A 22,169-nucleotide genomic window follows, 5' to 3' on the forward strand; every position below is an offset into this window, starting at 1 on the left:
TGGTGCATACCCGGAATCCCAGCACTTAGTAAGCAGAAGCGGAAGGATAATAATTAGGTCATAGTCATTAGCTACATAGTCTACAGGCCACTATGCGCACGTGCGCACACCTTCTCACAAACACAGAGGAAAACTTCATACAGCACAGTTAATTGTTGCACACTTACTATATATGGGCTCGTGACAAAATAAAGACCAGACAGACACATTGCTAACAAGTCTACAAGTCACAACATGAATGGGCGGGAGGGGTGGGGAGGGGAAGATTAGTCTTGGAAGCAGAGGCTAAAGCCAGCAAATTGTCATAGAAGGCTTCCCATAGAGAAACAGTTCTCAACCTCCCTAGTCCTGAGACCCTTTAATACAGCTCCTCATGTGTGGCAACCCCCAACCACAAAAAATTTTTTGTTGCTACTTTCACTAACTGTAATTTTGCTACTTTTGTGAATTGTAATATAAATGTCTGATATGCAGATGGTCTTAGGGGACCCCTGTGAAAGGGTCGTTCCACCCCCTAAAGGGGCCACAAGCCACAGGTTGAGAACCACTTCCATGGAGGGCGCACTTCATAAATTATTACTGTTGTTACTATTTTAGGGAGGAAGGAAGAATACTTCAACAAGTAAGACCATTTCTAGGGAATAGCGGAAGCTGAGAAACTGAGGCGGTGAGAGGAAGCTGTCAGAGAAGTGGGAGGAGCCTAAGGCAAAGGAATGGGAGGAGCCTAAAGTCATGGATCCCAGGGAAGGAGCTGAGGATCTTTAGAACTAAAAGTCCACAAAGCATTGGAGCAGAAATCTTAACTAAGAATTCTAGGACAGTCCCTTTCACTAGAGTGGAGACAAGCATGTGAAGACAGCACAGATAGGCCAGGGAGAATGGCAGAGTTATCCACGGGCTAGAACGTGTCCCCTTAGGGAGGTATTGCTGCAAAGAAGACACCGTATTAATGAACATGGGAGAAGAGTTAAGACTGTTCAAGTCAGCTAAGTTACAGTGTCTATTGACTTATAAAAGCTTACGGGTATGCTTTTACCTGAGTTCTGAAGAAGAGGCACTTTAAAAAAATGATTGCCATTATTATTATTATCATCATTATCATTATTATTACATGCCACAGTGTGTGTGCCTGTGAAGACAACAGACAGCGTGCAGGAGTCAGGTATTTTCTCTTCCACATTAGTTTAGGGGACTCTGACCCTTGCTTGTAGCAATCGATCTCGCCAATCTCAGGATACTTTCACATTTCTGAAATCGAATTAGAAAGAATCAGCACTCACGGGCACTCTAGGACAGGGTAATCCCTTTATTATTACATGCTTTATTTGAGTTGATTTTTACTTTAAAGCCATGATTTATCTTTTGGAAAGTAACTTTCTAGAAACCCATGGCATTGAAAAGTACCTTTGGATAACTTCCGAGGTTCCTTACGGGGCCTGCATGAGTCTAAATGAAATTCTGATTCCATAAGGATACTTTTTAAATACTTCAGTGACATGCTTCGGGCCTCCAGATGGCTCAAAGATAATCAATACTAAGAACGGCCTCCACATTTTCAATATTCGTAGTACACTAGCATGTTTGTAGTACACTAGCATGTCTTTATGGAAAAACATTTGAGCCACAGACAAGCCATCCAAGGCTGAGAATCCATGAAGCTGAGCATGGATTTGTACCCGGGATGTACAGTCCCATCTTGACCTCCCTTTAGCTGTCAGCCCCATGCTGGATTTCTCATATGAGCTCTATAGCTTTATAGCAGTTAGCCCAGTTAGTCGAGTAACTCTTGAGTTTCCTGGTGAGCCATAAATCATCTGTAGATTGTATCAGTTCCTCTTCTCTGTGATAAGATACTCAACAAAGGCAACAAAGGGAGGAAAGGTCTGTGCTTGCCTCTTGGCTGGAGAAGGATTCAGTTCATCAGAGCAGGGAAGTCATGGTGAGGATGGGCTGGACATTAATATGCCCTGCTATTATGAGGCGGAGTGAGATGAATTCTGGTGCTCAGTACATTTTTACTTTCTTTTTATTCAGCCCAGAATCCCAGCTTATGGGTTGGGGCCACCCACATTCAAGATGTGTTTTCCCTCTTCAGTTAAACCTTTCTGGAAACATCTTCATATGCACACACCCGGAGGTGTGTTTCCTTAGTGGTTCTAAATTCAGTTATGTTGACTGTGAAGACCAACCATCACTCAGTCAGACTGATAAATATGGTCAAGGACATCACTGAGTGGTTTAGTTTGCTTTGGTTTGGTGTGGGGGAAAGTTGTTTTGTTTTCAAACAAGGTCTCACTATGTAGCCCTGGCAGTCTGGAGCTCACTCTGTAGACCAGGCTGGCCTCAGACTCAGATATCTGTCTGCCTCTGTCCCGAGTACTGGCGGACACCTCCTTGCCTAGCACAGAGTTGTTCTTGTCCCTGTTCCTTTTGATGACTAAAAATCCATTCATTTGACAATACAATCTAAAAAAGAAAGAAATACAAACTATCTGTTGTATGCATAGTAGAATTACTTTATCATGCTAAACAGAGTTCTGCTGTCTCTAATGGGGAGAGGGTAAGTAAAGGGCAAAATGTGAAAGGCTCTCGGGTCAGACCCTATCCACCACCCTGATCCCACAAGGGAAAAAAGAAAAGAAAAGAGAAGGGAAGGGAAGGGAAGGGGATGGAAGGGAAGGGAAAAGGAAAGAAAAAGGAAAGGGAAAAGAGAAAGGAGAAAGGAAAGGAAAGGAGAAAGGAAAGAAAAGGAGAAAGGAAAGAAAAGGAAAAAGGAAAGACCACTCTGTGTAAATTTGGATCACTCATGGTTTTTTATTTTGTTTTTGTTTTTTCCCCTGATTTAAATTATTTTATAATCCCTTACCCAAAGCTGAAATAGTAATGTAAGTCAGGTCAAATCCTTCACTGAATTTGCTACCAAACTTTGTAACCTCTGCCACCTCTGAAGTATACTGTTGGTGTTTTCTCCTTTAAGTTGCAGAAAGAATGGAAACATGGAAGGGAAATCACACTTTTTAAAAAATCACAATTAAATTGACTAAACTTGTTTAGGAATTCACTTAGAAAGGAAGCTCCAGAGCTTCCGATCATAATTGTGTTGAAGCAGAATGGCGCCTTTGAGCCCAGACCTGACTTGAGATGCGAGCAGAGGGGAGGGGGTTTCCTTCTGGGGAGGAAGAACGTTAAAGTGAAGCCATACTCAAGAACACCAGAGGTTGTGAAATTGGTTTCTTGCAGCCTTCAGTCCTGACCACTAAATGTTCCCTTGTCTATTTCAGGATGAAGAGAAAGTTCTATTCTTGGGATGAGTGTATGAACTTGCGAGAAGTTAAGGTAAAGAGGCCAAGGTCCCAACAGTACACCAGGCCTGAGCACAGCTCCTAGGATCATCCTAGAGCAGTGGTTCTCACCCTTCCTAACACTGCAACCCTTTAATACTGTTCCTCCTGCTGTGCTGACCCCAACCGTCAAATCACTTCATTGCCACTTCATAACTGTAATTTTGCTACTGTTATGAATCATAATCTAAATGTCTGACATGTAGGGTATCTGACATGCGACCCCTCCCCCTCCGCCCCGCTGCCCAAAGGTTGAGAATCAATGTTCTAGACTCTTCGAAATGCATTCTGAAGACAACTGCATTCACCTCGTTTCCTTTACATCCGGAAGTCCTCCTCCCATGTTAGTGGAATAGAAAACAACAAGCCTTCTTTTTAAAGATGACTTCAAAACGCACACCCTCAACACGAAAGCAAGCTTTTAAATCACGGCATACACTTCCTTGTGTTTTATGCTGTGTGACTTGGGTGAGATTTTAGATACTTTGCATGGCGTCTGACATGGATAAGTCAGAAAGGAAAAGTTAGACCTACATTAGAAAAGGGAAAGTGACCGACTAGCAGCTTCTGTTGCTTGGCTGCCCTTTTCGCTTAACATTCACTGCTTAAATCATTTAATGTTTGCTTTAAATTAATGCCCCAGTGTCTTTTAAATTTCTGTAGGTCTTAACATGTAATTTATTAATGAATCTAAAAGACATAGACAGGTTCCCAAAGTAACTAGCACAAACAAGGTCCTGCCGACCTCTATAAATGTCCTTTAGGAATTATTCTGCTGTCCTGTTTTACAGTCCCTGAAGAAACTCAATCATGCCAATGTGATTAAACTAAAAGAAGTTATCAGAGAAAATGACCATCTTTATTTTATATTTGAATATATGAAAGAAAACCTCTATCAGCTAATGAAAGACAGGTATGTCTTTATTTTATGAGAACTATATTTTCCCTGCCATTTTTTCCCATGAGTCCCTTGAATTCTTCCGGTGCCTTGAACTTGATGTAGCACTGGTTTATAACTTGAAGAGGTAGATTTAAATGGGCTGATGCTATCATCTCATCAAATGGTAGCATTCGACACTGAGGAACCAGCTATGACATCGCTACTACTCTCCAGTGCACTGCAATTCCTTGGCAGCAAACGCAAAGACATCGTCCAGTCACCCCTCCCCTTTGGAATGGAGAGAATCAGCAGTCTTATGCTCAAGAGTAGCGCTAGTTGTAGGCAAAACTAAAAACCTGTCTTCATTGCCCTTTCAAGCAACAAATTGTGACTAAATGAAGAGAGGAATAAAGCAGCTTTCAAGAAAAGATGAGACAGGAGCTGGAGGAACGGCTCAGTGAGTAAAACACCCTCAGAGCAAGCTCTGAGGAGCCGAGTTCTGATCCTCAGGAACCACGTAGGAAGGCAGGTAGATGGCTATAACCCTACATGGGAGAGGGAGACAGATGGACCTCTGGACCTCATTCGTCAGACAGTCTGGCCTATGAGTGAGCTCCCGATTCAGTGACAGACCCTGTTTCAAAGAAACAAGGCAGCGGGTGATGGATGAAGACACCCAACACTGACCTCTGGCCTCTACAAGTAAATGCACACCCATATCCATCCCCCCTGCCCGCCACAAACTGTCTGATGAATTCATTAGAGATATATGAGTCATAAATCTTAGCGTAACCAGCTGGATGAAAATTCTCCCTTTCTATTCAGGTGTTGATCATTTTAGTTGGTGGCCTGACAAATTAATTTTTGCGCCCTTAATTTAACCCTCATTGGGACTTAGCAAGGGCATTATCTAAATGTTGCATCTGAGGTAGTAACTGCTGGCCTCATATGACTTTTGAGCCCTTAGAATGATTAAACTGTGCTATAATGCAAATTAAATTGTATATCAAGTTTTAGGAACTTAGTACAGATATATATATATAAATAACTTTATGTTAGTCAGGCATGGTAACTTCACACCTGCAATCCATCAGTTGGGGGGGGGGGGAGAAAGGCCAGCAGACAGGGTCATCTTCAGCTATGTAGCTCCTTTAAGGATACCCTGGGCTATGTAAGACCAGGTCTCGCAAGGGATATCGAAGTAGATGCACTTTTTAAACTAAGTGGAAAAATAGAGACAGGGGAAAGACCCAAAAAATGGATTCTAAGAAGTAAAAAGTTCTGGAGTTTCTATGGTGTAATAATAGATGGTTATTGGTAGTAATAACAAATTGCATAGTTTAAAACACAGAAGAGGGGTTGGGGATTTAGCTCAGTGGTAGAGCGCTTGTCTAGCAAGCACAAGGCCCTGGGTTTAGTCCCCAGCTCCGAAAAAAAGAAAAGAAAAAAAAAACACAGAAGAAAGGATTTTGAAGTTTTGACCATAAAGAAATGATAAGTGTTTGAAACACAAATCTTTACCCTGATTTAATCATTATATAGTGCATGCACGTGTGAGATTTGCACACATTGCATTATATGCACTTTTATATTTTATATTTATATAAATATGAACTTTCAATTGGTTTACACATCAGTCAAAGTAAACTTAAAAATAAAAATTTTAAGTAAGTTTAATGTTTCCGGTTTTGTTTGCTTTTTGTTAAATGTAACTGCTGGAAAATGAAACCTGGTTCTCATGTGTAGCTCTTAACTGTATTTTTATTGGATAGTATCGATGAGCAGTATAAACCTGAAGCATGGGGGGACAGTAGAACGAGCTTGTAATCCCAACACTGGGAGAGTGAGGCAAGAGGATGGTAAGTTCATGGCCAGCCTGCGCATACAGCAAGACCCTGTCTTAAAACAGCAGGCACCTCAAACATGCAGATCTTATTCTCCAAGCCTGAGTAGTTGTTTAATGACACTGGTGGTTTTCCCAGCGTCTTATTGGAAAGTTTAGATTTTCATTCCTGAATTTTTTGTATAAGGCATTGACTGTTGGATGTGAGGTTTTCTGAAATAACAAAACAAAAAGGAAAATCGCTGTTTTCCCATTTTAAACCTACAGCATTTAGCACCGCAGCTCTGTTCATTATACTTTTGGCCAGTAGAGGAGGCCACAGAACAACAGGGAGATCATTGGCCTTCCTGGTCGCTGGTTGGTTAATAAACTATTCATTTCTTCCAGAAACAAACTGTTCCCTGAGTCAGTCATCAGAAATATTATGTATCAAATACTACAGGGGCTGGCATTTATCCACAAACATGGTGAGTTTCTTCGTAGTCTTATTTTCCTGTCTGTGCACACAGGGTAACATCAGGACCACACATAGCAATAATGTGTCTTCTGCTGAGCTGTGTCTGACTTTGTCCTCTACACATCGTAATTTTTTATAATTGTACATCGATATCTATTATCTATAACAGACATTTTACAAGTTTGCTCACTAGTCTCCTGCCTCACACCTCTCCACTAACTCAACTAGAGAAACATTAATGAAAAGAAAAAAACAAAAACCAAAAGTATCTTGTGAGGGTTTTTGCAGGTTAGGAAATGAATTCTCTTTCTAGGATAAATTGAAAATAACCAGCTTTATTTGATACACTGCACAGAGAGCAGCAGGCATGGGGTAATGGTGCCAGGCTGCAGGGCAGCCCATCTTGGAGGAACCCCGAGTGTTGCTGGCAGTTTCTCACTGCGTAAAGAGGGCAGCAGTGTGATTTCAGGTTATGGCTGGTTTTGTGTTTCTGCGGCATTCCGCTGTTCTGTTTGGACAGAAGGTGCTATGGGGGTTTGTTTGTTCATTCGTTTTTTTGGTCTGTGCAGGGGATGCTCTCTGGCCCAGGTTTGCCCTTTCTGTTCTCTCAATGACAGATTTTCCTCCAAGCTTATTTCAGAAAGGATTAGAAGTCTTCTTTGACCAAGCATGGCTGCTCACGGGGATTTAAATACTGCATGGTGCCTATGTGTGGTTTTTATAGTGTCCTTAGCGTCTGCATTTAGTCACACCTATTGTCTGAGTGGAATGGAAGCTGCTGTGTATTTCCTATGACTCTCTTACTCCTTTACTTTATGTGATTTTGCATATCACCGAGTGAAGATAATCATTATCTCGGACATCTAAAACATTTGGTGTTATTGAATGTCTGGTTAGAATTGCTGGCTATTCCGGTATTTAGCGGGAAAGGTTTGTAAGTTTGTGTCATAGCGTTGTGTGCACTTGGAACCTAGGTAGGCAATAGTTAGAAATGTCGACACCAAGAGGGCTGGGTCTCAAACCTCCACAGAAGACCGTTGGTACCAACTAACCATAGTTCTCCCTGGTGCGGTCTTCAGAACCCAGCACCTGAGTCCACTTCAGGAAGAATCATTAGCCTCTGTCACTGACCATTTATTTAATAGAGAGTCAGTAATAATGAGCATTTTCATCATTGGGTTTTTCAAAGACTTAGCCACCAGGAGAAAGCGAACTGTTAAATAAGCCAGGAGATTAGTTCAAATGTGTGGAGCTCTTTTGGAAGTCCAATGAACTTTTCAAATCTGAGACTAACCTCAGGGACTCTCGTGTTAAGGTGTGGCATAACAGCAGTAAGGAGACCAACCACATTGACGGAAACCAAGCTTCTCTCCGCATCTCTTTCTATCTGTTACACAGTAGTGATAACAACACACCAAATTCCATAAGCATGTAGAAATACTAGGGGTTAGTCACAGTGTCAGTATCCATCCCTCGTATGCACCCATGGCAGTCAAAAATTAAAAATGGGAAGTTATTTTTAGTGACCTTACATGTCATGTGAACCTTCTCCTAAATTCTTCTGCAAGCAAATTCTCACACCCCTTTACTTCTTCCTAGGAAAATGTTTCCTCCCCAACCCTGTGCTGCTGATAGGAGGTCTTGGTTATATTTATATGTATATATTTATATAAAGCAATGAGTCACATGATGATAATAAACAGGACTATTTAGTGTTTTCCTCTCTTGCTTGCACAGGCTTTTTTCACAGGGACATGAAACCTGAGAATTTGCTTTGCATGGGTCCAGAGCTGGTGAAGATTGCTGATTTTGGACTTGCGAGAGAATTAAGATCACAGCCACCATATACTGACTATGTGTCTACCAGATGGTAACATTTATAGTAAAGTTTTCCTATGTTGAACTGTTAATTAGCTTTCCAGAGGGTCCATATTGGGTATTTAAAACAAAATGTAGACATTTTATGTTCTTTGCAGAGAGGAAAGAATTGGCTTGTGGCTCTTCCACTAATGAAACAAAAGAAGGGAAAAAAAATAGTTCACTCAGCCTTTGTAAGGTTTGAATATGCTTGGCCCAGGGTGTGGCACTATTTGGAGGTGTTGGAATGGGTGTGTCACTGTGGGTGTGGGCTTTAAGACTGGAAGTCAGTCTCCCTCTAGCAGCCTTCAGATGAAGATGTAGAACTCTCAGCTCCTGCTGCACCATCCCTGCCTGGATGCTGCCACGCTCCCACCTTGATGATAGTGGACTGAACCTCTGAACCTGTAAGCCAGCCCCAATGAAATGTCCTTTAAGAACTGCCTTGATCATGGTGTCTGTTCACAGCAGTAAAGCCCTGACTAAGACACTTCCAATAACACTGAATAACTACTATGTGCTAAACATTACCATAGGCATTAGGAACACAAGGCCAGGAACAAAGCAGAAGTCTCTGTCTGGTGAAAGCCAAAACACAAATCGGTTAAATGGTATAAATTACCAAAATCAATGTCACAACCCCAATTACCCTTAAGGCATTCCACCCAAAGGAAGGCTATTCAGCAGGAGGAAGGGACAGTCTACCATGACAAACAGCACACAGAACATTTCAGAGGTAACACAGAGAGTAGGAGGCCACACAGGAAAAGACCTTCTACCGATTACAGTCATTTCATAAAGCGCAAGACTAGGGAAAGAGCTGTGGGTTTACGCCACAATAGTGTGGAATGAGCCTTTAGGGCTCCTGTAGCATGCATTTGATCTGGTTGTTAGACCTGTGAACATGTCCTATTTGTGGAAAATTTAGCAAGTTATGGGCTTAAGTGCATTTTCCTGTATGTGTATTTGTAAAATCAAGTGTGTACATACATGTTGTGGTGATACCTTATTATAAACAAAATAATATATGGACAAGAGAGAGGAAGTTGGGGTCAGTAAGGAGGGAAAGAAAAAATATAGATATAGATACAGATATAGATATAGATACAGAGTTTCTCTGTGTAGCCCTGACTATCCTGTCCTGGAACTCACTATGTAGACCAGGCTGGCCACAAACTCAGAGATCCGCCTGCCTCTGCCTCCTGAGTGCTGGGATCAAGGGCGTGTGTCACCTCAAGGTATGCTGCTTTGTAACAGTAGCCTTGAAATTAGGAACACAAGTCTTCTGAAGGAAATATCCCAATGACAGTCTTCAAGAACAAACAAAATATGTCATGGCACTGCTGTCTAGCTCAAGTGGCCTTGATTGCTGGCATAGTGCAGACCAGAACACATCCCTGTCCCAGGCAGTGTAGACATTTGAAAAGTTAGTGAATGTGGAAAAAACTATATGTACATGAGGCCAGCCTGGTCTACAGAGTGAGTTCCAGGGCAGCCAGGGCTACACAGAGAAACCCTGTCTCAGAAATGCACGCACACACACACACACACAGAGAGAGAATGTAATTGTGTCATGTTTCGGAGGATGGATTGAGCTGAAGTTCATCATGTTAAGTGGCATACTCCAGACTCAGGAAGACAACTGTTTCGTAGATCAGCGAGGAATGGGGGCAGGGGGCGATGCAGGGGCTTGCTACTTGCCTCTTATAAATTAAAAATAGTATCATCTATATGAGGAAGTGTAATACTAGCATGAAGATTTTCAATGTGATTTGTAAAAGGGGGGGTGGGCAGAGACTCCCTACTCAAGGGCAATCCATCCATCTTTCCTCTCCTAACCTCAAGTGGATACATTCACACCTGATGGTTTTATCCACGGTTCTTTCTGGATATTTAGAGGCTACTTACCTTCCCGATTATCCCTGTGAAGACCTACCTCAAGCCACATGGACATTTTCTCACATTTCTAGCCAGCCCCACTAACTGTGGTCAGAAAATAGATGTCTCACCCAGAGTCCCTGGTACACAGAAGGTGCTTTGTCCTAGGTCTTGCTTGGAAGCTGGGAGCCAACAGTTGGCTCCTGCTGTCCATTGCCCTGTGATGTCACACCCGAAAGAGCGTTTTCTGTACTGTTCTCTGTTTTCACAGGTACCGTGCTCCTGAAGTTTTGCTAAGGTCTTCAGTGTACAGCTCTCCCATTGACGTGTGGGCCGTGGGAAGTATAATGGCCGAGCTATATACGTTTAGACCGCTTTTCCCAGGGACCAGTGAAGTTGATGAGATCTTTAAAATTTGCCAAGTGTTAGGGACTCCCAAGAAAGTAAGTACCCTGGTCCCCTAGTGGCCTGGCCTCTTTAGTGTCCCTCACTTTTATTATTATTTATTTATTTATTATTAGTATTAATTATAATTATAAATCATTAATTTATTATTATTATTTATTTTTATTTTGCTTTTTCTAGTTTTTATTTCTTACTTTAGCAGAGATGTATGATATTTTCAGTTTCAAATCCCTTTATACTTTAATGGTTTTCTTACAAACATAACGCTTTTATTGGGGAACAATAAAGATCGCAAGAAGTCAGCGTCCCACCAGATTCAAGTGGACTTTCTCTGTGTATCTCCTTTAACAGAGTGACTGGCCGGAGGGGTACCAGCTGGCATCCTCCATGAACTTCCGCTTTCCCCAGTGCATTCCTATAAACCTGAAAACTCTCATTCCCAATGCCAGTAGTGAGGCTATTCAGCTTATGACAGAAATGCTTAACTGGGATCCAAAGAAACGGCCAACTGCAAGCCAGGTAAGGCAGCACTCCCTGGGGACAGCTTTTTTATTTCATGTGCAGATGTGTGTGTCTAAGTATGGATGTGCACCACGTGTGTACAGGAACCCAAGAGGCCATTAGATGCCATTGGATCCCCCCAGACTGGAACTGTAGGTCTTGTTGAGCCACACTGCAGGGCCCGGGAACCAAACCCGGGTCTTCTACAAGAACAGACAGTACCCTTAACCACTGAACCATTTCTCCAACCTCTAATTTTTAAAGTCTTGCAATTTTACAAAGACATCGATTCTCAATCAATGTTTTCTAAGATCAGTAAGTACTAAAACCCAGGACACCCTCTGTACACAAGCGGGAGCTGGGCAAACAGAGTCACTGCATGGTGGTGTCATGTGACCCTAACGAGCTAGAGAGGAAGTAACCACTAAGGACAAGTCCTCAAGTCCAGCACATGCTTGGTCTGGGTGGCACACAGTGGGCCTCTTTGGTGGAGGGCTAAGATTCTTATTCATTGGAACAAGAATCAGGAACTTGAGACTGCAGTAAAAGAGTTTATCCTCTGACTCCCACAAGAGGGTAGCATTGTGGCACTTTGTGGTCTTTAAAATGCTATCCCTTTGTTTGCCAGAGGCTTAACAAACACACAATGATGATAATTGTATTATTTAAATTTAATGTAAATCCCATGTAAAACTTAACCCCCTCATTTTAAAAAAAAATAGTGTATGTGTTTTCTAAAGACCAGCTACAAGCCAGGCAGTGGTGTTACACACCTTTAGTCCCAGCACTTGGGAGGCAGAAGCTGCTGGATATTTGTGAGTTTGAGGCCAGCCTGGTTTATAGAGAGAATTCCAGGACAGGCAAGGCTACACAGAGAAACACTATCTTAAAAAACCAAAACCAAATAAACAACAACAAAAAAGACTCACAAACAAACAACAACTACAAAAAAGACCAGCTACAAAAAATAAAAATAAAAAGAGAGAAAGATTAATGCAGGCGTATTTGAACACAAACAGTAAGTAGAGAGCAGGGTTTGGGGAGCAGTTATCCTGTGAGGTATTAAAATCACCACAGCAACCGTCCTGGCCTAGGAAGAGATCACAAGAGACTGTGCATAGCTACTTAAAGACTAAGTCGGGGCTGGGGATTTAGCTCAGTGGTAGAGCGCTTACCTAGGAAGCGCAAGGCCCTGGGTTCGGTCCCCAGCTCCGAAAAAAAGAACCAAAAAAAAAAAAAAAAAAAAAAAAGACTAAGTCACTAAGCCAGCAGTGTGTATAAATACTTGCTATCACGATGAGGAAACTGGCTATGAAGGCAATAGGAGGGGTCGGCGAAGTGGCTCGGCAGGTTAAAGTCCTCGCTGATGTCCTAAGGGGCCAGCGAGAGGACCCCAAGGTCAATCCCTAGAACCCACATGGAGTTGTTTATAATTAGGCTAGAGGAAATGTCTCAATTCATTCACCTTGCCTGCAGCAGTATAAAAGTTAGAAGTTTATTTTAAAAAGGATAAGACAAGATCCAGAGACGGCGCACACATGGGTTTAGCTGTGGGCTTCATTCCCAGACTTTCTTCTGGGAAGTTTGTCTTCTGCCTGCAGGTTCTCAGCATTGTCCAACCTGGTGTACTACATGCTTGCTTGGCACTTGTCAGTGCAGCATAGCATGTCTGAGGCCACAGGTTCAATACCCAGAACTCGCACCAAAAAGACCACGGCTAATAGTGAGCGGTTTGCTCTACGTTAAGGATGCACACAATTTAAGCTTGGAAATATTTTGCTTAGCTATGCATTATTACATGGTATTTCCACACTTTTCCAGGCACTGAAGCACCCATATTTTCAAGTCGGTCAGGTATTGGGCCCTTCTGCACACCATCTGGATGCAAAACAGACTTTGCACAAGCAGCTGCAGCCTCCAGAGCCAAAGCCATCTTCCTCTGAACGGGATCCTAAGCCTTTGCCAAACATCCTTGATCAGCCTGCCGGGCAGCCCCAGCCAAAACAGGGCCACCAACCACTGCAGGCCATTCAGCCACCACAGAACACAGTGGTTCAGCCACCTCCAAAGCAGCAGGGTCACCATAAGCAACCACAAACGATGTTTCCAAGTATCGTCAAAACCATACCAACGGTGAGTAGCCAAGAAGATGCCTTAGATGACACGGGCTGGGGCAATCTGGGTAAGCAGTGGCCTGGACTCAGCCATTGGATTGTCAGTGCAATTCTAACAGTGGAGTGTATATGGAGGTTGTCCCAGGTCAAAGCCCCCGCTTTCTTTGTTGTGGTTTGGTAAGAGATGAGGTAATATTTTAAGATGGTGAGCAGAAACTTCCAGAATAAAGGAAAAGTTCACTCAAGAATTCACAGAAGGAATTGGACACTATAAAGTACTAATCCTAAATATCAGGGAGTTCCCCAAGAACGACACTGTTTTCACTGATAACGAAGACGGATCGGAAATATTATTTTAGTGTAACAAAATGTTTTCAGATTATATCATCACATTATTTTTTCCTCCCTTCTCTGCCTTCAAAGCCTCCCTTTCTTTTTCTTTGATTATAAGTAGGTGTCTGTGTGTGTGTGTGTGTGTGTGTGTGTGTGTGTGTGTGTGTGTGTGTTCCCAAATATATAAATACAGCCTGTGTGGTCAGTATGATGCACGTCTGTGTTTTCAGGGCTGACTGTTGGTATTGCATTCTTCCCGCACTGTCTTTTCAAACATTGCATCTAATTCCCGATCCATCCCCAGTGACTCTTCCCATTTTTGTATGACGCCCACATCTCCCACTAATACCAAGCCCGTCCTCACATACTACTGACTTCTCTTTGTGTTGTTGTAGAGCATTTCCCTGTCTAGTGGAGAGCAAGCTCTGAGACAATATTTCTGTTTTGTTTATCACTATAAGTCCAGAATCTAGAAGGTGCCTGCCATGGGGTGGATTTTTAATATTTGATGGGTAAATGAATAACCTCCAGGATCCAAAAGAGACTTCATCCAGCTCTGATTATTAGAGACTGTGGGTCACTATAGTGTGTGACAGAAGGGAGAATGGGGTCTCTGTAGCATATAACAGAAGTTTATAGTTTCTATGGCATGTAACAGAAAGGAGAATGTGGTCTTTATGGTGTGTAACAGAAAAGAGAATGTGGCCTCTATAGTATGTAACAGAAGGGAGAGTGTGGTCTCTATGGAGTGTAACAGAAGGGAGGGTGTGGTCTCTATGGAGTGTAACAGAAGGGAGGGTGTGGTCTCTATAGTATATAACAGAAGGGAGGGTGTGGTCTCTATAGTATATAACAGAAGGGAGGGTGTGGTCTCTATAGTATATAACAGAAGGGAGGGTGTGGTCTCTATAGTATGTAACAGAAGGGAGAGTGTGGTCTCTATAGTATATAACAGAAGGGAGAGTGTGGTCTCTATAGTATATAACAGAAGGGGGGGTGTGGTCTCTATAGTATATAACAGAAGGGAGGGTGTGGTCTCTATAGTATATAACAGAAGGGAGAGTGTGGTCTCTATAGTATATAACAGAAGGGAGGGTGTGGTCTCTATAGTATATAACAGAAGGGAGGGTGTAGTCTCTATAGTATATAACAGAAGGGAGAGTGTGGTCTCTATGGAGTGTAACAGAAGGGAGAGTGTGGTCTCTATGGAGTGTAACAGAAGGGAGAGTGTGGTCTCTATAGTATGTAACAGAAGGGAGGGTGTGGTCTCTGTGGTGTGTAACAGAAGGGAGGGTATGGTCTCTATAGTATATAACAGAAGGGAGAGTGTGGTCTCTATAGTATATAACAGAAGGGAGAGTGTGGTCTCTATGATGTGTAACAGAAGGGAGGGTGTGGTCTCTATAGTATATAACAGAAGGGAGGGTGTGGTCTCTATAGTATATAACAGAAGAGAGGGTGTGGTCTCTATGGAGTGTAACAAGGGAGGGTGTGGTTCTCTACAGGTGTTTGAAAACAACCCTTGTACCATCTACTCTTTGGGTAAAACATCCCCAACTCCATCATATTCTCTGCAAGTAACTTGTTCTGACAGGCACTGAGTCCCCTCCTCATTCTGCTGGTCTCTTGGAATGACACTGTCTGAAGGAGCGGCAGACACTAGGGAGGATGAAGCAAAGCAAAGGGCCACTCTTGCCACTGAGAGTCCCATCTCCTCTCCCCCTACAGAAGGCCACCGGATGCTGGCGCACGCTGAGAAGAAAGGAAAGGAAACTTGTAGTTATCAAGCACTGCTCATGTTTATTAAGAACTGCCCACTGTGTCCAGCCCCTGCGTGTACTCACCAAGTTATAGTAGCTAACGTTACATAGCTAACATGATCCAGAACTGGCATGGCATTCTATCCAGGAACTTTTCTGAGTCTGCTTGTTACTAAATGTTTCTGCAGATCACATATCCCACACTTTAACTTACCTGTCCATCTCTAGGGTTCAGATAGTTAAAGGTCTCCCATTACCTTGTAAACTTAGTCTCGAATGCTGGTTTTCTCTGCCGGGTCTAGCAAGCCTGACATCTGTGGATTCATTTGTCTGTTTTTATGCCTGTATCTTCGTGATAGCCAGAAAAGCAGGATGCTCCTGGGCAGCAGCTGGAACCTTCTATATTAACATTAATTTGCTGATCACTCATAAATTATTAGCTATGCACTGATCCACTTCCACTGGCCCCTGATCATTTCATTGTTGGGGGCATCGTGAAAACCCATGACACTGGTTTGACTGGCACTCACGTGGACTTCCTACAAATATGAAAAATAGTGACATATGACCTACCAGTTCCCCAAATCTTTGCCCTCCTTCTATGACAAAGTGTTGACATGGACTGCCAACGTTTGCTTTGTATTGCGAAGGCATTACTGTTATGTGCCCCCTCCCAGTCTTCCCAAACACGCATGATCGTTCCGTATGTGCTGACATGACTCAGCAGGGATCAGCCCTCGGCTTCACACTAACGGGCGTCCAGCCAAGGAAGGCCCACACTTGGCCGTCTGTCATCTTCTGCTGACTCTGCATCCTGAGCATTGGTTCTTATTCATTCCATACTTGGTGCTGTTTGGTTGAAAGTGTTCCTCTTGATAAAGTTTATGATGCTGAGACTGGCTGGCGTCTTCCCTGCCATTCCCATCCGATGTCACAGCTCTGTGCACTCCCAAGCCATTCTTCCAGCTTCCTCAAGTCCACAGCGCAGCTGGCCGCCCTTCCCAGTTCTGTTCCTTCTTGTGGACTGCTTTTGCGTTTTATCAGTTCACATGCCCGTATCACTGTCTTATCAGCTTACAGTCGGTCCTAAGCCTCTGCTTCTTCCTCATCCCCTGTCTCCATTAATAGGGACATTATTCTATGACAATTAGATTTAAATCTTAAAATTGTTAGTGTATGTATTTATTTCCTGGGGAAGGGCACTCATGTGGAGTTTCCATGGCAACCCACAGGAACCCATTCTCTCTCCATCCTGCAGTCCCAGGAGTGGAACTTGGATTCTCAGGATTTTCAGCCCAGCCAGCCTTCTCGGGCCAGACCTTCTAAAGTCATTGATGACTTTCCCTTTTTCTGTCCACTGGGAGAACATTCAGTAAAGACAGAAGCCTGACCACCGTGGCTTAAACAATAGAATATTTTCTCACAAACGGGAAGCCCATGGTGGTCAACCCAGAGCACTGGGACCTTCTCAGGGAATAAGACCGCTCTGTCTTCAGCAAGTGGCTGAAGATACCAGGGGTCCCTGTGTTCCAGTGCCGTCCCCTCCCTCCACAGTGAGTTTTATGGCTATAAGGCGGCGTATGCATTTTAGAGAGGGGATCATGAAAGATCCAGGGACACGCCAACCTCAGTCCTCTGTAAGGATATTTCCACTTAAGGAGAAGTGTTGTTGTAAAAATATAAAAATAAAAAAGAGTAGTTGTCTTTTATTCCGCTAGGTATGCACTGCGGTGCCCAGGATATCTGCTAGATATCTTGGCGGAAGCACATCCCCACTCCTCGGCAACCCAGTGTCTCTTGTCGCCACACACTTTCCTACACTCAAACCCTCACATAAAAGAACACACAACACAATAATCTTTGACCCAATTGGTAAGAAATAATTGCCCACTTAAACATACAAAGGCCGGTACCATCCATCCCTTAAGAACATTGATAACAACCTGTAAATACACAGAGCGGAATCTTAACATCACCTGCCATGGCTTCTCTCCTCTCTCTCTCTCTCCTCTGTCCTGTCTCTTCCTCTCTCCCTTAGTCTCCTCCTCTTCCTTCAAACTTCTCTCCCACCCATCCTTCCTTCTCCTCCAATGACAGGCCTCCTTCTATCCTGTACCTGCCCCTCACCTGTACTTCACAAATTCAATGGGGAGGTGGTTCTGGTGAAGTCACCTGAGTTCTGAGTTCGAGACTAGGCAGCTGTCCTTGGGGCAGTGGAATTAGCATCAAAATACAGATAACTTCAGGGCAAACCACCACAGAGAAGAGCAGGAAGAACACTGCCAAGTCTTGGTTTTCTACATTCAACCTATGAGGGGCCAAACTGCAAGTACCCGGTGCTGCTTAGTTTTAATTGTCAGTGTGACATAATCTAGAATCACTGGACTGGAGGGTTCATGAGAGACGGACTGCCTAGAGCCTATAGACTTCCAGGTATGCCCATAGAGAATTAGCTTCAGTATTCTCATTGATGTAGGAAGAGCCATCCTGATACTGAATGGTACCAGCCTTTGGGTTTGAGTCCTGTACAATATTTAAAAGAGAAAGTGGGTGCTGAGCAGCCTGGAGCGTGCATGCATTTATTCCTTTTCTGTTCTTGACTGTGGAAGTAGCTAGCTGCTTCAAGTTCTTCCTGCCTTTTCCTCTATTTGGGGGAGGGGCGGGGGAGGAAGTACCAGGTAGTTGCGTTGGCTCTAGGCCCTGGTGCATGCTACCTCTGTGCTTTACCACTAACCTCTCTCCCCAGCCTCTTTATAGTACCACCCCTACGTTTGCATAAGTTCAGATACACAAGTGGTAACCATCCCCCCACAGTTAGCAGTATTCAGTATAGTAGCATGTGGAACATGTTTGTTGCCCCTGAACGGAAGCCACACTAGTAGGCAAGAACATCCAGGTTCTTGTAAGTGCATTCTGTGATGTCCACCCAGTGACAGTTACCTATGGCTGCCTTTCTCAGAACATGTCCTGTCATTCAGTACACCTGACTGTAAAGGGAAAGACCCTTGAAAACTCACTGCCCAGTGTAATTGCTTGAGGAAATCTTAGGTAATTTAAGACTCTGGTGGCTGACTTTGTTTTTCACCACAGAATCCAGTCAGCACAGTAGGCCATAAGGGGGCCCGGAGACGGTGGGGTCAGACAGTCTTCAAGTCTGGAGACAGCTGTGACAACATCGAGGACTGCGACTTGGGAGCCTCCCACTCCAAGAAGCCGAGCATGGATGCCTTCAAGGAAAAAAAGAAGAAGGAGTCTCCATTTCGGTAAGGTTGCACATTCACTAGGGAAATGCACTTTACTGCACATCAACTTTATTCACCCACTAAATATTACAACAACAAAGATTCATCTTTCTTCTACAAAACCCATAAATCTTTATACATTCCTCCAGTAAGTTGACAGTCTTGATTTCTCACAGTAGTGAATTAGCGGTGTGTGTAGAGCAAAGTACTTCGTTAGTACAGTGTGTATATTGCTCATACACACTGTTGTTGTTGTGTTGTTGTGTTGTGTTGTTGTGTATTATTGTGTTGTTGTGTATTGTTGTTGTGTTGTTGTGTTGTGTTGTGTTGTTGTGTTGTTGTGTTGTGTTGTTGTGTATTATTGTTGTATTGTTGTGTTGTATTGTGTTTTTATTGTTGTTGTGTTGTTGTTGTTGTGTTGTTATTGTTGTGTTGTTGTTGTGTAGTGGTGTTGTGTTGTGGTGTTGTTGTTGTTGAGGCGTTCTCTAGCTATGTTGCCCAGGCAGGGCTCAAACTCGTAGGCTGGAGCAGTCCTCCCACTGTGTGTCTTGTGTGGCTGAGACCACAGTACATGTCATCCTCACCTAGCTCAGCCTCCTGAATCATGGTCATCGCCATTCCTGCCTGAGGTTCCCATTGCTATAGGTGGAATGCAGAGCATCACATACAAAGCTAATGGCTTTCTCTGATGGCACTCAGTGAATTATTGGATCGCTGCTTATTAAAAACATTTGAGGGGTTGGGGATTTAGCTCAGTGGTGGAGCGCTTGCCTAGGAAGCGCAAGGCCCTGGGTTCGGTCCCCAGCTCCGAAAAAAAGATCCAAAAAAAGAAAAAAAAAAAAAAACATTTGAAAGTCGTTTTCGAAACCTGTCCTGGAAGTTCAGTGTCCCAACGGCTCCTTGTTCCCAGGAGTCTTCAGCCCACCATGACTGCTCTGAACAGGATGGGCTGGAATTTTGTTGATTTGGGAACATACTTTCATATACTTTTCTCCCTGGGACAGAAGAAGAGTAAGTAGCATGGCCATGTCACAAGACTGGGGACACTGGCGTTGCATAGTGCAGATGTCTTCCCTTTGCAGCTTGTATACCCAGTGACACATGAAAAAGAATCTATCAAGAGCACACAGGGGTGGGTCATTCCCTCCGAAGACACACAGAGACTGTCAAGGGTGCACATGGGCGGGTCACTCTGTCTCCCAGGCTAGTCGCAAACATTCTCTTCCCTACAGCATGTGGCCTAGGAAGAACCTCATTCAATCCCATTAGGCAGGAGCCATACTACTCCACCATGCTAGGCCCAGTGTGGTCCTTGGATATGATTCTGAGGCTCTAAACATGGCAGAAGTGAGAACCCTGGCGTGGGCAGCTCCAAAGGCTCTGTTGGTGCTCCGTATGCATCCTTCTAAGGAGCAGACCTATAGATCATATTGCTGACACTAGAGTCCCAGCTACTTTGGAATCTGAGAAAGAAGGATGCAAAAGTTTAAGGGCAACCTGGATTACACAGTTGATATCTGGTCTCAGAGAAGAAACTTAAACAACCAAAAACCAACCCCACAAAATCAGACCAAAACAACAACAATAAAACCAAACTAACCAGGCATGCTGACACATACCTGTAATTCCAGCACTTGGGAAATGGGACAAGGGAACCAGGGATCGGGACTTCGAGGCCACTTAACTACACAGTGAGTTCAAAAAGCCACATCCTAACATCAAAACAGCTACAATAACAACCACACGTTATCACTGAGTAATCCCAACAGCAAAAGGACTCATGGTTTTACATCAACTCATTGGAATCGCTGAAGGAGATGCGGTAGGGATGAATGATTTTCATGCAATGATTGTCGCTTTGTTTTCATCTCCAAGGTTTCCAGAAGCAGGACTCCCAGTCTCCAACCACTTGAAGGGGGAAAATAGAAATTTACATGCATCCTTAAAATCTGACACAAACTTGTCAACTGCTTCAACCGCTAAGCAGTACTATTTGAAACAATCAAGATACCTTCCGGGTAAGTAAGGAAAATTTACCACTTAATCCCAATACTCAGAAGGTGGGAGTGGGAGGACTGGGAATTCCAGGCCAGCCTGAGCCATTTGATACCCTGGTTCAAGACAACAGTGTTTGCTGCGAGTCCAAGAATTGCTAGGGTGGAGTAAAAGGCCTTGGTATCTGTGAAAAGAAGCCACCTGGGAAGGAGAAAACAGAGTCCTGGGACTCTTTAGTCACTGTGCCTGTTGCCATAATGCTGATAATTCTGCTTCCCCAAAGCCTAGCCAAGGATGTGACATTTATTAAGTGCTCAATTTTATTAAAGCAACTGGGTACCCTATGACAAGTGTAAATGTAAAGAATATCTTGTTTCCTAAATGTTGAGCTCTATGTATTCACTTACAAGTTTCTCCTGGCGGCTAGAAAGAACAGGCTAGAGACTCAAATAGACAAAGAGGCTGGTATAGGCGGCAGTGCATGTGTGCGAGGTAGAAGCAGCAGAGACAGACGTGGGTACGATGCAGGTATGGTAGCAAACAGTGGGCCTTGCTGACAGGTGAGCCTAGGCGAACAGACAGAGGAATTAGTGGGTTTGCTTGTAGATAGAACTAATCCCTTGCAGATGTAGAACCTGACAATTCAAGAGTTGGGGGAGTGGGGTAAGGGGGTGAAGACCTTCAGGAAGTGAGAGGATCTGGAAGAAGCACTGAGGCCTCTTCCTTAGGAAGGAGCACACCAGGGATCTTTCGGTATCAACAGCTTTGGAGAGTTTGGCGCTGAACCTGTGAGCCTCCCAGGGTTCAGCAAAAGCGCAGAAGCAATAGGCGTTCTGGAACACAGACCACGGGGAATACTGTTGAAAACAATATAAGGACCATTTGAATGATTGAAGTTTAGCAAACCCGTATTTCAGTTGTCTCCTGTGTAAAAGGACCCCCGCCTTCTGATGGAGAAGTGACCTCCATAAGTCACTGGCAAAGGCTGGGGAGCTCAGCCACCCCCGTTGTCATGGATCCACATTTCATATGGCTTTTAAGGATCTATGTCAAGCTGTAGACCTGTCCTCTTATTTCCTTTTTGAGGAGAAAGACCTAACAAGCCCCACAGGTTCCTTCAAATGGGGAGTAAAACAGGCCTGAAAACTGGACTCGGAATGGCAAAAGAATTGTTTATGATAAACCAAGCCTTGATCAGGCTAGACCCTGTCCTGAAGATCTTCCCTCAACCTGGATGAGGCTGGGCTAAGTTGAGGCATTTGGACAAACATTTGTTGATTATCTGTTATGACCCAGCAACTCTGAAATAGAAGACAATGGATACAGGAGAAAGCCACTGTTGGTGTTTATTTTAACTCATAATTTTTTGTTTGGTTGGTTGGTTTGCTTTGTTTTTCAAGACAGGTTTCTCTGTGTAAAACCCGACTGATTGTCCTGAAACTCCCTGTGTAGACCAACCCAGCCGCAAACTCAAGAGATCCACCTGCCTCTGCCTCCTGAGTGCTGGGGTTAAAGGCATGCATCGCTATGCCTGGACTCCATAATTATTCTTATAACTGAATA

The 22,169-nt window shown here is 43.7% G+C and overlaps 1 protein-coding gene across 6 annotated transcripts in view; it reads left to right on the forward strand.

Moving 5' to 3' along the window:
* Mak (male germ cell-associated kinase) overlaps positions 1-22,169 on the forward strand; it is a 47,825-nt gene that overhangs the window by 13,203 nt on the left and 12,453 nt on the right. For all 6 annotated transcript variants that reach the window (XM_087589871.1, XM_087589873.1, XM_087589875.1 and 3 more), the window contains 9 exon segments: positions 3,282-3,336; positions 4,133-4,254; positions 6,452-6,531; positions 8,259-8,391; positions 10,528-10,699; positions 11,013-11,180; positions 12,984-13,295; positions 18,460-18,632; positions 20,487-20,629. In XM_087589871.1, coding sequence (XP_087445997.1) covers positions 3,282-3,336; positions 4,133-4,254; positions 6,452-6,531; positions 8,259-8,391; positions 10,528-10,699; positions 11,013-11,180; positions 12,984-13,295; positions 18,460-18,632; positions 20,487-20,629 — 1,358 coding nt within the window.

This window comes from Rattus norvegicus, chromosome 17 (assembly GCF_021556685.1).
Source record: "Rattus norvegicus strain SHRSP/BbbUtx chromosome 17, alternate assembly SHRSP_T2T, whole genome shotgun sequence".
Classification (NCBI taxonomy): Eukaryota; Metazoa; Chordata; class Mammalia; order Rodentia; family Muridae; genus Rattus; species Rattus norvegicus.